This window comes from Coturnix japonica, chromosome 2 (genome assembly GCF_001577835.2).
Source record: "Coturnix japonica isolate 7356 chromosome 2, Coturnix japonica 2.1, whole genome shotgun sequence".
NCBI classification, from domain to species: Eukaryota; Metazoa; Chordata; class Aves; order Galliformes; family Phasianidae; genus Coturnix; species Coturnix japonica.
Genome location: NC_029517.1, coordinates 76,560,009 through 76,577,834, shown reverse-complemented (window position 1 = coordinate 76,577,834; position 17,826 = coordinate 76,560,009). Strand labels below are relative to the sequence as shown.

The 17,826-nt window shown below is 35.4% G+C and overlaps 1 protein-coding gene across 4 annotated transcripts in view; it reads left to right on the top strand.

Annotated features, from left to right (window-relative positions):
- SUGCT (succinyl-CoA:glutarate-CoA transferase) overlaps positions 1-17,826 on the top strand; it is a 331,487-nt gene that overhangs the window by 67,762 nt on the left and 245,899 nt on the right. For 3 of the 4 annotated variants that reach the window (XM_015854946.2, XM_032442545.1, XM_015854948.2), the window contains exon 9: positions 7,993-8,088. The exons of the other annotated variant lie outside the window; for it this stretch is intronic. In XM_015854946.2, coding sequence (XP_015710432.1) covers positions 7,993-8,088 — 96 coding nt within the window. The remainder of the gene's footprint in view (positions 1-7,992; positions 8,089-17,826) is intronic. 4 annotated transcript variants of the gene reach the window in all.

The following is a 17,826-nucleotide window of genomic DNA, read 5'->3' as shown; positions in this document are numbered from 1 at the left end:
CACCGTGATGGAGCAGAACAAGTGCACAAATTAGTCTGAGGGCTATTCTGTACTGCATGACATGCATCCCGGCCTAAAAGGCAGAGTTCAGCTATTTGTAAAAATGCATTGCCTTCTTTGGAATGAATATTTGTAGTACTAGGTTTCTATGATGAAAATTATATGAAAATACTCAAGCATACTTAATTTTTTGTACTAATTATTTTCTAATTATTTCTATTTCTGCATAAAATGTTATGCAGACTTGCCATATTTTTACTCCAGATGCACTGAGAATGCTAACTCAGTTATTTCTTGATTTGAATACAACTTTGGACAGTGTTTCTTTTTAACTTGTTTGTGGCTTAACAACTGTATAGGTTAACCCCATTTGGGTTGTAGGCAATATTACCGTGCTTAAAAACAACAGGAACAAATTAATTTGTTAATTATTGTAACTTTACAACATATATCACGTGCATTAAAATATGTGCTATTTCATTCTGTTCCACAAGTTTGCTTCTTGTATCATCCTTGCAGTCATACACATAAGCAATTAATGGACAGTGTCCAAAGACCTTGTAGTGTTACAACTAATACTAGTATTGCTCTGTGTTATTACAGCCTGTTCAAGTCCAGTAGAAAGTAAAGGTTTTCATAAAATACCTTGCTTTTTTGATAATGTCTGCTTGTCATAAAAGCCGATGAACTTCAGAGAATAAAAGAATTATTAGAAAGTTGAAAGAGACCCTAATGATCATCTTTTCCAACTCCCCTGCAGTGAACAGCTACACAGACAGCTAGCTCAGGTTGTCCAGGATTTGATCCAGCCTCGCCTAGAAAGTCTCCACGTATGGTTGCCACATCTCTGGGCAACCTGTTTCAGTGCCTCAGCACCCTCACTCTGAAAGGCTTTTTCCTTGTTTCCAACCTAAATTCTAAAACTTCATTCAGAGCAAACAGTCTACTGGATGTAGGTTCTGTGTGTGGGAGTTCTAACTGTATGTTTTCTCCTTTATCTTTTTAATCTTTACAACAAAATGGCTATTTTGTATTAAAGGATTAAAAGTTATGAATAGGCAAAGGGAAGTTGCGTGACAGAATGGTGTGTTTCTTGAACAAATCAGGATGGTGAGTTGTTTGGATCTCCACTGTCTTCATATTCCATTATTGATAATTTCATATTTCCTAGTATTTTCTACTGTTGCTACAATATTTAACTGATTTAGTATTTAAAAGAATATTTATTTTTAGAAAATACTGATATTTCTGTGAGTGCCTTTAGATACTGTTGTTTAAGAAACTCTCAGTAAAATTTGGATGCCCTGAAAACCTTGTTTTTGTCAATGTTCTGTTCATGTCCAGCCTCCTACTTTTGTTTTTGTTGCCAACCTTTTAAAATGTTTTAATAATCATTTATTTAAAAAAAAAAAAAAAGGTTTTGTTGCTTACTAACATTTGTTAAAGTATAGTTAGTGTAATATTTTTGCATACAATAAATATTTTATATGGCCTCAGACATTTTTTCTTCACTTTGTGCAGCTATGCATGCCAAAAGGTTGAATAGCAATGGAGGCTCATACAACCTGTAGAGATTTGACTGTGGTAGTAATAGTGTGGAGTATTTGCACATTTCTCACCCAGCCAAGTGCGGATGGCTCATTTCCACGTACCAAATGAGAAATTTGAAAATCTATCTAAAGCAATTGAATTTACTGTTATTTTTGTGGAAAGGTGATAATCCACAGAGTAGGTAATAATGGCCCTCAGAAGTCATGCTTTTATTTATTTATTTATTTATTTATTTGTAGAAGTGTTAATGTTGATGAGGTGAAGATGAGCGCTATATATGTATAGTGTAATATGGATGCACTAGCATTGCACTATAGGTGCTAGTTAGATGTATGCGTACATGTACATGGCACTGTTTCTAATCATGAGATCAAAAAGGAGAAGTGTTTTAGTACATTTCCTTTTGGGTGTTGGCAGCTTTGCATGGAAAACTCTTTCTCACTGACTCAATAAAATAGTAGAATCCTTCACAAAGTGCATGTGGAGTCCAAATTGGAGCTTCTAGGTAATACCCTGTTGCAAATAATAGGAAACATTACTAACGTTATCTTTTTTGCCTGTTCTCACAGGTTTGTATATAAGCAAAGTTCTTTGCATGGGTAGAAGCCAGACTAAGAATTTGGTTTGTGCTATTTTCTAAACAGAAAATGAAATACAGCCAGGCACCATAGAATTAAGCCTTAACTATTTTAAGTTATAATTCATGTTAAATTTGTAGGTTCTTAGTGGGAAGTGCTACAATTAAAAAATAATATAACAGTGTATTGCAGTACTTAAAAAGTTTGTGTAAAATGTATCAAAAGAAACCTTCTGTGCGTTACATTTTTCATGGCCTTAGCATAGCAGTATAAAAATGTAGAGCATAATGCATTTATTGTATTCTTCCATCAAAGGAGGTGAAGAAATGAGACAATGGTTTTAGAAGTGTCAGTTATTGTTAAGTTTGTCTGTGATATCTGTTATCAGAGTCTGGTTTCAGTTGCTAACAACTTTGTCAAAGTTTTAACTGTTTTGGCTGATTTTTTTTCTGTCACAGTATTGCCAAAAATTGATTTGTTTTAAAAGTTCCTGTTAAAGTGATTCATCTGTTTCCAGTAAGTAGTTATGGGAAAATACGTTGATGATCTTGGTTTTTTCTTATTCCTGAGAAACTTAATGTCTTTATTTTTTGGAGTGGTAACTTGAAATTCAGTGGATGAATCACCCTTGTTTTAAGGAACTGTCTTTTGAAAGGAACCCAGGATGGCAGCATGTACAATGCCCAGAACATGTGATAGGGCATAATAACATAATGGCCAGCAGGGACTCTAGGAGATTTGGTGGAATATTTGGTCTGCCTATTTGCTTAGAAGTTAGCTGTAAATTTTAAATATCTACTATTTAAGTGAATCAGAAGGTCATATACTACTTCCCCTATCAAACAAATGATTGAAAGTCACTTATTGATCTCTTTAATTGATTTTTTTTTCTTACTGATTCATTAGAACTGCTAGTATGTTATTATGAAGCTGAAATAAGCCGAGCTAATTATAGAATCATAAGAGTTGGAAGGGACCTCTGAAGACCATCTAAGTCCAGTTCCCCTGCAGTGAACAGGGGCACTGCAGCTAGATCAGGTTGCCCAGGGCCTTATCCATCCTCACCTTGAAAGTCTCCAGGGATGGGGCATAAACTAGGCATAAACACTAGGTAACCTGTCGCAGTGTCTTGTGAGTTCTTCCAGTGCCTTATAAATGGTAATTTTATTTACTTTTTCAGGAAAAGATAATTACTATGTGGCCTCAATTAAGAAAATTGATTTTTCTTTTGTAAACATACTCAATTCTTCAACTTTAAAAAAGTATTTTTTTTTCTCATTCATGTCAGTGCTATTAGAGTATATGTTCAAGATTTTTATTTCTGATGCTTCACCTAAAATTCTATTAAGTGGTATTATATATTTGCAGTGGGGACCAGGGAGATAGGAATTTCTTTGCCATTTACTTTTGCTTGAAACTGTGCTGAGCAATAATTGTTTTTGAAATTGCAAGTCCTGTATCTATTAGCTACATTAAGTCTTTGCTGTTGTTAATACTAATTGTATTGTAATCAAGAGATTATATTATAGATTGTATTATAGCTGGATGCTATAGCTGTGAAAAGCACAAAAATGTTCATTGTGGTCTTCTCTACCTCTAAATAGTTAGTTAAAAAAATCATTCATAGACTGTTTCCTTTTCCTGTTGATACATTTTGCTGAACTCAGTTCTCTGCTAAGCATCTTGTTTCTGTGAAGATGCTTCCATATCTCTGTATTTACCTAGTTGAAAGGTTTTTAATAAAGCAAATCTAATTTTTAGACATTTTTGTGCTGAAGTGTTTCAGTGTGCTGCTGTGTGAACTTCAGCTTGTTTTGATCTATTTTCTTACCTGCTGAGAATTCATGTCTAAGGTAGGGTTTTCAAATGCTTTGCCTTTTTGTTGTTGTTGTTGTTTGTTTTTGTTTTTAATTGCTTGTGTTTTTATTATATTTTTATTGTTAGTAGTTTTTAAAGCATCTCCTAATGCTTAATAAATTTCTGTGAATGCGGTTTACTGCATGCAGTTGTTTCTGAAAGGACTCTTCTATCAAATGGTCATCTTTAATCAGTGAGCCTCATAAGCTGCATGTGATTACTGGCACAGATTTGGGTACCCTCATAAGTGTCTGAGTGGAGTACCCTAAAATAGATCCTGCTGTGAGGAATTTGTAGCCAGTGGTCAATAAGGATTCGATTACTTCTTTATACAGTTGTTTGTGGTTGGGATTATTCCATGTGTTGGTACTTCAGTGTCATGAGTTTCATTTGTGGAGGAGGAACTTGCAGTCAGTTAATGGATGTTCCCATTCAAAGAATCAGCACAAGTAGAAAGAATTATTTTTTTTTTCACCCATAAATGTGACCACAGACTTTTTTTAAGGGTGGAGACTCTTTAACAGCAAACCTTAGGTAATCATAGTCTTGCATTTTAAGGTTCCTTTCACAGACCTCTTCAAAGTCATTCATGGAATTTGCTGCTCTGCAAAACACAAGTTGAAAGCAACTGCAGCACTACAGGCTATGGAAGGAGGGGGAAAATAATATGGGACAGTTAGAAATTGGAATTCAGAGTAAGGTCAGATCTGTTTCTTTGCACAGATATAGGGATATTACTGATGAATTTATAAACCTTCCTCTTTGTTGACATTGGCTTTAAGAATTTGTAAGCAGGACTATCTGCCTGAACTATGGATGTATGGTGCACTTACGTTGTCTTTACGTTCCTGATGAGCTCTAAACTTCAGGTCCCTTATCTGCCCTACTATAAGGTAATGCTCACTGACAGCTCTTGGCAATGTTGAGGCCTTTTATGTGGAAGATGTTTGGCCTTTCAACAATAGAAGGCACTGAAAGTTTCCAGGATGATTTTTTCTTACAGAGCTTTAATACTTGGGTTGCTAGTTTTATAGTATATTGTAGAATAATGGTCTTTACTGCTATAGAACACCTGTCTCTCAAAGTTACTGAAAACCTACATGTCCTCTCTAAGAAAAAGCAAATAACAAATGAGAAAAAATGCATCAACTTGAATAGGAATCACCATCTTATTAAGGTACATAGCAATGAAATAGACATGAAGTTGGAGAGTGAAGAGAATAGGAAATCTAATTAAAATGTTTTTTTCTCCTCTTTCCGGTTACCTGTGTGTTTTTTGTTTTTCATGTGTACTTGTTGAGCTTGCACATAAATGATGGATTTACTTGGTGCACTCATTGTAATAAATTGACTGATGTGCTATCCTGGAAAAGAAATCTTTTGAAATTCTGTCTCTTTTGTCTTCACCTTGTGGCTCTCAGTATCTTGCTTCCCATCTGTCTGATTCCGCCATAGTCTGAGCATAACTTTTCAGACGTTAATACAGGTCTCTTTTTGTTCTAGTTTATTGAAGTATATAGCAAATGTGTGATTTGGCTGTCAACATTAATAGCAGAAAGGAATCTTAAAGTGTATTGCTTTTACTGATGAGAAATAGAGAAATGCTTATCTGTATATATATGATTATACATATTTATGTATGTAATCTACCTCTGCAAGCAAATGTCTGTCTTATTATATTAGGTATGCTTTGATATATATGATATATATGTTACCACTCAAAGGTTACTTTTATCTCATATTACAGGTGTTTTGAGAAAACAGTTTTAAACCTATATTTAAAAATCTATAACTGAGCAGGTAATACAGATCAGTCTTCAGTTTGAGAAGTTGTAGCTGTTCTGTGCAGAAAGTGTCTCTAAGCTATGAGATCTTTCCTGAGCCTTGAAATACAAGGGAATTTGGAAAAATACTGGTTTTGTTAACAATATTTTTCTAGGGGATATAATATCTGTAGAAATGTTTTTTGAAGTGTCATTTTTAATGCTTTTACTTAGAAGTTTGCTTAGCTGTAAGACATAGATGGATAAGTTCTGCATTTCTTGTTAAGGACATAAAGCATATGCCAGAAGATCTTGTAGATAGTGTTATGTCAGTGAGAGTAAAGCTTTGATGAGATCAAGGAGAGTGAGATGAGCCAGGAAAAGAAAGAAAAGGAAAAGTGAAGAGGTCCTGGGACTGCTGTAACAGTTTCATGAGACAGTAGGAATAGCAGCAAGTGTTCTAAGTCTGTTAAATTCATTAGACAGTTATTAATAACGGGGCAAAATGCCACGAAGTTTACTCAACTAAGTATGTGTATGCATAAAACACAAAGTACTGAAATACTTACTTTGATGTGGTCAATAAAAGTTTATTTGTATAATAATGGTGATGATAAAAATAATACTTCCTTTTGGCTCAGTAATTTGACTGTAAACAAGGTATGCAACTCAGAAGAAATTCAAAAGGAACTTGTAGTCTTTTTCCTTCATGATTTACTGAAGAAAAATTATAAACTTTTCTTGCGGAACATCTGTTTCTACAGCAAATAAGTGGAATGACATCTAGACTGAATCCAATATTGATGTAGGATTTCTGTTTTGCTCAATTTTAATTCACTATGTCCTTCTCACAATTCAGATTAATCTAGCATTTCCATCCAAAAGTGGGAAAAGCTATATGCTTTTGTGACTCTTCTAACTGTAACAATAGTGTTTCTTACCGTGTTACTGAGGAAAGCTGCAAATGAGAAGTCCCTTCTACATCCATTTCCTTTACTGCTGAGATTTTCTGCTGCTGAGGACCAGAGTAGACATTGTTTAACATTTTAGCTGAAGGAAAGGACACCGATATAATAAGCTGCAGATGAAACCCAGCTACAAAGTGTTTTCCAACAGTTCTCAGGAGTAGTGTGTTGTATTTGTAGTTAGTACTGTTTCAGCAACAGTTAAATTATCATTTGATGTATGTTTTCCTAGGTTTTCAGCTTGTCTACATCAACATAAACTTGATTTACTATTATATATTTGCTTTAAATATGGAACTGATGCACTCATGTTGCCTTTTCAGAGCATGTGAAAGAAAATAATTTTTTTAAAGAAATTCTGATATGGTGCACATAATACTGGTGGATTTTTGAATTTATTGCTCTGTTTTTTTGATGTAAATTAATAGTGACAGAACGATGTAAACACTTTTCGTATCAAATTTCAGATATGTCTCCTAGAAAGGATTAGAAAATAATCATTTTGGTTTTAAAAAAACACAAGTCATATAGCCTACCATGAAAGTGAGGAATTTTACTAACTTTAATAAGTATTCAAGTGTAAAACAAATGCATTGTCTGATGAATTAGTGAGAACCTTTCATGCTAATTTTAATACTTTTATGTGTTACTTGGCTTCAGATACAGTCCCATACTGGTCTCCCAAAGAAACAGTGATGAAGAATCTGACAGTGACATTAGCAGAACTACTGATTGCAGTACTCAGGCCTACCTCTTAATCTTGCAGAATGTGTGGGAGTTGATGAATTCTGAAATATTTTCTGTAGCTTGCACATGTAGAAGGAGAACATGGGAAAATAAAGATCTTGTGACTGAGAATGTGTCTTTGTGATTTAAGCATGGGACTGGGTTTCAGAAAATGGGAGTTCTAGCTCACAAATTCATTGTGCTTCCTTTTCCTTTCAGAATTTGGGCAAGATGCTTTGCATCTGTTAACTATTCTGGAAAATGTTTAGCGTAACACTGCCTTATTTCTAAAGGCAGTTTAATGCTGGATTTGCATGGCATTACTAGTGTTAAGGAAGACTAATTTTCTCTACCGTATGAGTTTTACTTAATCACTTTCATACCTTTTTCAAGCTACTCCTAATATGCAATACGTAAAAGATGCTTTCTTGACATAAAATATTTTACCTTATGTAAAATACAGTTTAGAGTTTAAATACACACATCTCAAAGAAGTTGCCCATGAACTTTGAGTTTTTTTTAATACTTTTTTTTTTTTTTTTCAATTTCCAGGTTGCATGTCTTACTCATGTAGCAGCTAATTACCTTAATTGCAAAATTGAAGCTAAACACTGGGGTACAGCTCATGGGAGTATTGTTCCATATCAGGTAAACAGAAAGCATTAGGTTTATTCTGTTTTGAAATTCATGATTTTATATATTATGTGGTTGAGAACTGACTGACTTTTCCCATGACCTTCTGTATTCTGTAATGTATCTGAGTCTAGGTAGGACAAGGTTCTGTTGTTCATTGTAGTTTCAACATTTTGCATATTTCTTCATCAGCAATAGATTTGTAACAGAACACTGAAAAAGATCAAAAGGGTTTAATGAAATTGGATGACTTTAAAGCTAGCATGATGCCTAGATTTTTTTTTTTCATCTGACAGAGAAAGCAGGTTTTTTTTTTTTGTTGTTGTTCTTAGGATGATCTGAATTCCATGCCAGTCACAAACTGATTTTTTTTGTCTCTGTAACTTATTTTTTACCATTTGAGTTTCCAACAACAATCTTAAGTGGCTATGAAAGCCTGGGTGTTCTTGCATATTAGACATTTTCCACTGAGTTTCCTGCAACTCACTAGTGCTCACCAATACAATGAGTTAGAAAGAGAATTAACCAGACTTCTGATCTCTGCAATGGAACTCATAGCCTGCTACATCTAATGAAAGGTTGAAATTCCGTAAAATAACATGACCTTCATGATATATACAAGCAGAGGAAAAAAAATTTGTTGCAGGCTTTATCTTCTGGCTAGTATGGGAAACTCTTCAAGAACAAACAAAGAATTTTGTTATTTTCTAGCTAATCATTTTGTTATCTTGATGAAGTTTGTACTAGCTTAGGGAGATCTGGGTTTATATACTTAATCAGCATATTCTTTTTTTCATAATTTTTGGCATTTGTTATCAAAACTGATGTTTGTGTCCAGCTTGGTAGAGTCTGGAATTTTTCATTTCTGGCTGGAGTCCTTTAAATCTTGATAGGGATATTTCTCAGCAGTTGTCTGGGACAACTGGCATCTTAACACCACTCAATGTCTTTCTTGTTAGGAAATGAGGAACTCTGTGGTAAACATCACAGACAGGCCTTCTCAGGTATAAAATGCAAATCAGTTCTTTTTGTAAGGACTTTGCCTACTTGAACCAGGAGACAAGTATGTTTGTTTTGTGTTTTTTTTTTTTTTCTTTTTAGCACATGCTATTGCTTAGTTGACTATCAATTTTTGGACCAGTTAGAGTAGACTGCATATTGCCTCTGAGAGTTATGGGAAGATGATGTGGCTGTTTCTGCTAGGCTGATTTTGATCCTGCGGTGTTTATCTTGGATGTACTACTGTTGCTCTGGTCAGCACAGCAGGATGTCCATATTTTGTAGGACTAGCTCTGCATGCTGTGTATTGCAACATGACACAGTCTTACCAGGCATCCACTATGGAAGTTGTGCTATGTTTCTGTAATGTGACCTTTTGGTGTAACCCTTTTTGAACTTTGGTATGTTGAAAGTACAAAACAGACCTGAAGTGTCTGAAGTTTGTATAAGCAAAACCAAAAACCTGACTAAACAAAACATTTTGGTTTTGCTGTACTGCATCTGGTTGAATAAATGAAACTTGGATCCTTTTAGTGCCTTTTGCCATGTTTTGTTTCTTGTCTGTTAACTTTCTATCAGCAAGCAGGCAATAATTTTGATGGTGACTTTGAATGTATTGTGCTTTCTAAAGTTTCTTATTTAACTATCAAAGTGAAGTGAGAAAGTTGAACTTCAGAAACTTGAATTAACCTTCACTGTCGTGATTATATTGCCTTTGTAGTTGCTTCCATAGCTCATTTGCAATATAGTTTTAGGACAGGTCTCTGAAAATTGACAGTTATCCCCCATCATAGTTATTCAGTATATTGTCTTTTGCTTACTTGAAGTAACACGTGACTGTCATGATGCTAGTTTTTATGAATGTTTGTTTCAAGGTCTTGGCCAAGTGAATGATAACTTATTCAAATAATAAAAATTACATTTCAGGAAATTGAACTTGTATACAACTCGGAACTAGTATGTGGTAGCAAAATGTTTTTCCCTTCTTCCTATGGTCTCAACCTTATTTTATTATCATTTGCTGTAATTTCTACTCACACGCTGGTAGTGAATTAGAACTTTGAAGTGATGCAGAGCCTGAAATCCTGCTGAAAAAGTGTCAAACAGTGATAAATTGTGGAGGTATGGGTTATTGTGGAATATACTTTTGTAGACATTAAAAAGGCAATATCTGTGATATCTTTCTGTGACAGAGATCTTATCAGCATTGTGTTAGAATACCAACCAAAATCTGAAAATTACACATAGGAAAAATTTTAAAATATATGCGATTAGTACTTAATTGTTCTTTTAATTGTTATGGTAAGCGTTCTGTTTAAAACAGTGAACAGTGTATGCTGAATGCTATTGTAATTTTTTTTCCATGGAGTTTCAATTTCATAATTTTGACAATATCTTTGCAAATGGCTTCATTTTCTTTCCTGTTCACAAGGCCAAGTTTAGGTTTGTGTATTTAGATTTTTAATTTTACCATTTCCATCATTACTTCTTAACTGTTACACTAGAAGCATAATTTGTTCCTGGAATGTTTTAACCCTTGACTGACCTTTCTTTTTGTATTTAAAAATAGGTTTTTCTGCTAGGTTTTCTCTTTCCTGAAATAACCAGGATGTGTGGCTCCTTTGAAAATCTGGCCCAAGTAATGAGCCCTTAATCAAAGAGAAGTGGAGTTTGGTGCAGAAGGATTTTTATAATCTTTAAAATATTTTTCTCACTTTCTGATACTGTTCTCCTTTAACCATGAGAAATGTTGAAGTTTTCAGTTCTGCTTGCTCGTCACCAGAACTCACAAGAAAGAATTTGAACTTCTTTTCAGTGCATGATGTCTTTCAAGGTATGCACAAAGATGTCTGTATGGAAGCTTGCCAATCAGTTTGCAAAGGTTTTCAATAGAAACAAACTTTGCAGTGTGCCACAAAGGTGAAGAAAACTGGATTCTAATTTACAAAAGAAACTACATTTTAAAGTGCTGAACCCTTCATAAGAAACCATCTGCTTTGAGCATATTTTACTTCAATAGGCCACCACTTTGATCCTCCTAAGAGGAACAGTATCTTGAGTGTAACGAGATCCCAATTTGCTTAACTTCAAATGTTAAAACACAAACCTTGAGTTCTGGTCTGTATCTTAAATGTAATTAGTGCATTTTTTAAACAAGTTTCTATAATGAGACAGGTTGTTTAGCTACAGCTGCACCATGATTATCTGAAGGAAATCAGGAACTTAAAAGTATCCGGTTTACATAAATGTGCTGCGAAGTAAAGTTGTGTTACTGTCTTTGATTTGGAGTGATAAGCTCATTCCTCATTCTTATGGTTTCACCAGTGAACTGTCTTACCTGTAAGGTGGCTGAAATCTGTATGCTCACTTATTCATCTTCCAGTTGGAACACTGGGAATAAGTTCTCCTCATAGAATCTTTCATAATAGTATGTTTACAAGTGGCTTATCACCCTTTCATCAGCCACCTGGACAACTGGACATTACTTCTACATGCAAACTTTTAAGTAACAGCACAGGACTATCTGCTCTTGGGCCATAATGATAAAAGTTGCTTTGAAAACTATGAGACCAAGCTCCTATAAATATCCACCTACCCTAAAAATAAATACAGTTTTATTCAGAAATGTCACACTGCTTGTTCCACACAAGATCTATAGTCACTTTCTTTTCTGCAATTGATTTGTTTTAATTTGAATACTTCTGCAATTAATATGCCTTGGAATTAAATTTGACTATTATTTTTAAGGTTTTGTTTTATGTGTGAAACTCCCCTCTTAAAATCAGTTTAGAACTTATTTAATGAAAGAAAATCTTTCTTGTTTGGAGTGGCTTGATAAAGTGGAACATTCCCAGAGGAAAGAAATGAAAGGCAGATTTCTGGGGGGAGTTCTAGGTTCAGGAAATGCAAGATGACCCTTCTTACTGGCTGAACCTCATCTACTTAGTACTTGTCTGGACTTTTTAACCTGCCTTGGGGGCCCCTTATCCTATATTGTTGTGATGAGTAATGAAATGTCACTACTGAAAGCATTGCCCATTTGTCATGAAAATTAAATGTATTCACAGATTTTTCTGAATAGAAACTTTGTGCTCTCAAGCAGGGAAGTGTGCCTTCTCCACCATGTGGAGTCAGTTTCCAAAGAACAGTTTGGCTATCCTCAACAGATGTCTTGACTCATATGTATACATGTATTTTTGGAACGGCTTTCTCCCCCAGTAAGATAAAAATAGGAAGGAAGAAGCTAGAGAATCCTTTGTCATTGTAGATTTTATAAAATAAGAAAGCTAAACTGAATATGCGTATGTTTTAGTTTCACTGTGATGATAACAGCCCTCTGTTTGTTAGGAAGTTCTAGAATAGAATTTGTTTTCTTACCATTTTAGTCAATGAAAGGTATAGTAATCATCTGTGGAATTATATGTAAAGAAGTTCCCACTTATGAAGAACGAATCCCAGTTATTCAAAACTGATAACATTATATAGTTATCCTTCTTGAGATTGTCTTTCAGTGAGTTGTCAAACCTCTCTTGGGCAGAGCTGCTGTCTGGAAATTAGTGGGTTTGCTTTGGGCAGTTTCAGACATGGTCAGTGTATGACGTGACGTTTACTTACAGTTTTGTTCATACATATCCCATCCTGTCAAAAATGGCACTTCAGAAACACTGACCTTGTGTTGGTGTAGCACAGCTTCTTCATCTTCACATAGAAATGTGTTTTTAAATTAAAATGTGAAATATATTTTTCTTGAAGGAAATAATTCTGTGGCTTTCTGTTTTAATCAGTGCCTGCAAGGTGTTTGTATATATATATATATTTAAATGAATAACTTTGAATTTGTAGAATAGTTTTATGTAATATAGTTGTTGTTAAGAAACAATAGCTGGTAGTTAATACTATCTCATTTTTTATCTCCTCTGGGGCAATAACTCAGGAGTCTTGTCTCTTACCTGTACTGTTCATTGTTTTCTCCATGTTCTTCAGTCAGTGGGGTGATAGATTTAGCCTGTATTACAGAAGCATGCTTAGCCCCCAAACATGTTGCAGGGTTGCTGAACATTACAGGTAGGAACATCCATGCTAAGTTGTAACCCTTAAGACGAAAAACATAGCAGGGCCTTGATCTGTGGATTTATCTTCATTTTGTTGCTGGTCTGGAAAGAATGAGTAAGATCTAAGGGTACATAGAGAATATACTTAATTTACTTGTTGGATGCAGAGTAGAGGAATAAACTTTATTTTTGCTGTTCTAAAAGTACTTTTCACAATCACTGTAAAACAGTGCAGGTTCTCAAAGCAGAAATACGTTTGAACAGTCTGAAAGAAAGGGAACTCAGACTTGTATATGCAGCATCCCAGTGATTCTTGCCATAATCATCCTGAATATATTAATGAATGTTTGTGTTGCTGTTGTAGCTAGAAACACTGTGGTCTGGTGTATAAGGTTACATGCAAGCACAACGAATCAGTCTTTCCTGGCCAGTATTGGTGAATGATGCACAAAGGAATTACTTTAAATAACTGAAATGGGTAAGGGCTTTGCCAGAGTATGTACCATCCTAGAAACTTTTAAAGACTATATTTCCTTAAGAATTTGAGTAGCTTGGTGATTTGTGGAACAGTATTGAGTCTTAAGACTCAGGAGAGATTAAAGCATGTCCAAAGGATAATGTTAACTTTATGAAGGCAAAAATGAATAATAAGCTCTCAAACATAAATCCTCATGTGATTGCTTTTATTATGTGAAGCTTGTGATGGTTTTGGTTGGAAAATGTTGATTGTTATGAAAAGACGTGTCCACTAGATGTCATTCATGTAATCTAGTTTTTGCTGCAACATTTATTTCTAAGAATCTACTTAGGATGGTAGGTATAGATTATCAGCATTATTAGCTGCTTTTGTATATGCGGTGCTAATGTTTTTATGTATAAGCTCTATACGTTACAAATAATGTTTGTATTATTGTTTTGCACAGTGATGGGCATGATGTTTATTAGTCTAAAACTCATCGTCATGTGCATCTCTCATAAAAGAGCACCAAGGTGAGCTGTGCATAGTTTGTAACCGTTCTGCAAAGAGATGTAAGGTCATAGAGGTAAGGATGGTCAGTCTCTAAGGAAAGCAGGATTTCCCTGTGACTAATAAAATCCACTTTACATTTGTTCTTTTGTGTGTTTTTTATACCTCAAAGTGCAGTTTGTTAGAAGAGTGAGCTTATGTATATTAGGAAAAGCAGCTGCAATTTCAATTCACATGCAAATAGATTTATATACTCACAAATCTTAGTTATAAAACTAAACTGTAATGTTGCGTCTAAGTTATGTCAAACAGGACCAAGCAAGCTTAGATAAAATTCAGTGAGCGGACAGTTCCAAGGTGCATTTAGTCAGTTCTTCAGGCAGGCTGATGGGATCTGTACAGGTGTAAGTTCATAAGCAAGGTGTGCTTGAGCTTCCTCCTCTCTATCTTTCTAGTTAGCCACATGTCACTAATTGCTTGACAGCTTCTGGAAAGCCACATCTGTACTCATTGAATATCAACTGCTGGAGTATTGGCCTCTGCTTCTTCACACTTTCAAATTGGAGTAGCTACAGCAGCACTGAAAGCCAGAGATCATCACTGCTTCCTCCAGCCTCCCTCTCCTCTTCCATATGGAATAAAGAATTTCTCTGCCCTGCATAGTCAGCCAGAGGGCAGGATGGGGAAGTGATAATCCTCTTGGAATGAGCACTTGTATGAAAAATGATAAATGCTGTGTTGCATGGGGATTAACACTTGCTTATGAACTCGCTTGTAATGGAGTAATGCTTCTCTTTCAGCAGTGTGAAGGCTTGGTGTACTTCTAGGCCTGATTAAGAACCTTTGCTACTGCTTAGCCAAGAGAACCATCTGCTATCAGAAACACAACTGAATTAGGAATTGTCTCCCTCCTGCATATTGTCCTCAGGAATGTAAAATGCTCTCACATGCATTGACTTCTGTACAAAAATTCTTGCTCTTGCTTTCTTCTCTCATTGTGAGCCGTGCATTTCTGCTCACGTTTAGTACATCTGTGTGATATCTGTGCTTTGTCAGCATGAATGTGACCATCCAGAACTGATTTAACTGGTAGTGTTGCTGTGTTTATTCTCACGTTTTGTATTTGTTTTCATGTTTTTTTTTTGTGGGAGAGTTTACAGTGTCCTGTCAATGTTTCACAGAGTGGGTATGTCTATGAGTTACTTTGAAGTTTTATGAAGTTTGCTCGGCATTTCTCTGTGTATTTAGTATTGAGCACTACTGAGTGAAGATTTAGGGTAGAACCTGATTGCTGCTTTATAGGATGGCCCTTTTTGCAGTCAGTAGACAGGTCATGCAAGATTTGATTAAGTTAATTCCTTAGGACTGATACATGCTAATATATTTGTCTGTGGTTCTTTCCTCTAACAGTATTGCAATACTGCTATGATATGCTTAGACCCCAGCACGGTAGTAGCTATGATCTTCCAGTGTGTGGGCAGCTTCTGGGGATTTAATTGGAAGGGAAGCACTTTTTGAAAGAGTTGAAAGATTTAATAGCTTCTGTTCTATTTTCAAAAGCAGTATATACACTTGAGAAGTTTAAGTCATGTCTTAGAAATAAAAAACACACTGAAGTTTTCAGTGCTAAATATACATATGAAAATGAGTTTCAAATTACAGTCCTTTTTACTGTGGTTTCTTTTGCCTTTTACTGTATTCAATTATAATGTTGCATGATGCTATAGCAGATTTGTTTGTTTGTTTGTTTGTTCTTTAAGTGAACTCTCCCTAACAAGCCTTGATGGTAAAAAGCAGAGGTTGGTAATCTGAGGCTTTGTCTTTTATTAAGCCTCTATTAATACCAAAATAGTTTACTTTTTAAGAGAAACAGGATTTTTATTTTATTTTATTTTTTCTACAAGGCTGTAATTCATTTACATTGAGAGTAGTAAGGGCAAAGGTGAAAGATAGTTTGAAGTAGATCTGTTTTTTTGACAAAACCATGCTTCCTGACAATCAGTTAAAACACAGTATTTGCTGACTGGAGTTTTCTCTTGTTGTGTGAATTATTCTAGAGTAATCAATCCTATGCCTATAGCCCCAAGGAGACCTCAGCATATTATCTAGTCTACACCCTCTCCTTTGTTGAGTTATATCTGTGTAATGCTATAATGCAATGAAAAGCACAGCAATAATAGCAGGGTAGCTTAGTCCTAGGCTGCAGCAAGTAAGAATAAGCTGAAATATAGCCATAGATGCAGAAACAAAGTGGAAAAAAAAATCTGCCTACCTTTGGAAGACCTCAGGTAGGGAGAGATCTCCAGCAAGATAACTGTCTCCAACCCATAGGTCAGGTCTTGGAAGGGGTGGAACATGGCTCCACCCCTTCTGGTCACTCAGGTGCATGCACCTGTGCTCCCCTGGGTTGGCTCTGCCTTCCCACCAGGTGCTTAGTCACTGTTTCAAACCATGACTTAGCATTTTTGCTACAATCTGGGGTACTTTTGATGGTGTATATCCCAGTTTCTCTTCATTGGAAGCTTTGAAGTAGGTTCTGTGTTCTTGCTAAGTAATTGATTCTCTATGCTCACTAAGAAGAAGGAAATAAATGGAACATGTTCTAGATTCAAGAAACACTTTTACTATCTTGTTAGTGGTATATTGCTGCGGATCATCACTGTATTGTCTAGCTCAAATGTTTTAGTTTCAGTTTTGGTTTGTTTGCTCCTCTACAGTGTGCTCTTTTCTGGTTTGTGTGAGGAAAGCTTTTCCTAGGTTTAGCGAGCTTTCCAAATTCTACCCATTAGTTTTACATCACTAGTTGTCATTCTTTTCTGAGGGGTCTCCAGGTGGTGAACTCTCATTCCAAATAAGCTGTCCAGCAAGGGAATGGAAGACCCAATTTGTTTGATTTTACATTTCAGAAAGCTATTGAGGTCAAATGTAAAAGTTAAATTATTTTAGTCAGAAGGCTGTTCTTAGCTAGATAAAAATATAAAAATCAGACACAAGGTTAACCTTTAATTTGCTCTTCAGCTGGTATGCTGGAAGTTAATATTATTTGTAGTTTTTGTGGAGTGGCCAAAATATATACAAATAGCAAGTTGATGTGATTTCAAGTAGAGGAGCCTTTGCTGAGTCTGTAATCTATTCAAAGCCTATCTTAAAGACAAAGAATATGAAAGTTGAGTTTCTACTGCTGTTTCCATCATGTTTGTCTGTGCTTTGAGATTTAACTCCTGCTGTTTTGATATGAATATCTGTGTGCTTCTCTTCCCACCTGTAGAAGAGTTGGCCTCTTCCTTCTCCTTTTCTCCTGTTTGGTCTGTAATTAAATTGTAAGCTCCTCAAAAGAGATTTTTGCTGTCTTTCAGGGTCTGTCTGCACATCACTGAACAGTGTCTTGTAAAATTATATGAGATAGCATCTATTCTTAAAGCAAGAAACAGTCACAGAAAAGCAGCTACTGATGGGGCTATCCCTTCTCCATGTAAGATCATCATGAACAATATTATTGTCCACAGATATTTGACATCAGAACACCCACAGGCACTTTTGCTATTCATTATGTTCATGGCACGCAAGGCAAGAAAATCACAGCAAGGAAGACCAGACATGAAGAAAAGATTTTTAGTCAGAGAAGCCAAATTCCTTCCTCCTTTCAGTTGTCTTCTATGTACTTGTCTAGATTTTCTTTAGGCCAGACATTCCCAGTTTGCTAATTCTTTCTCCTGTGATCGCGCTTTCCAGAAC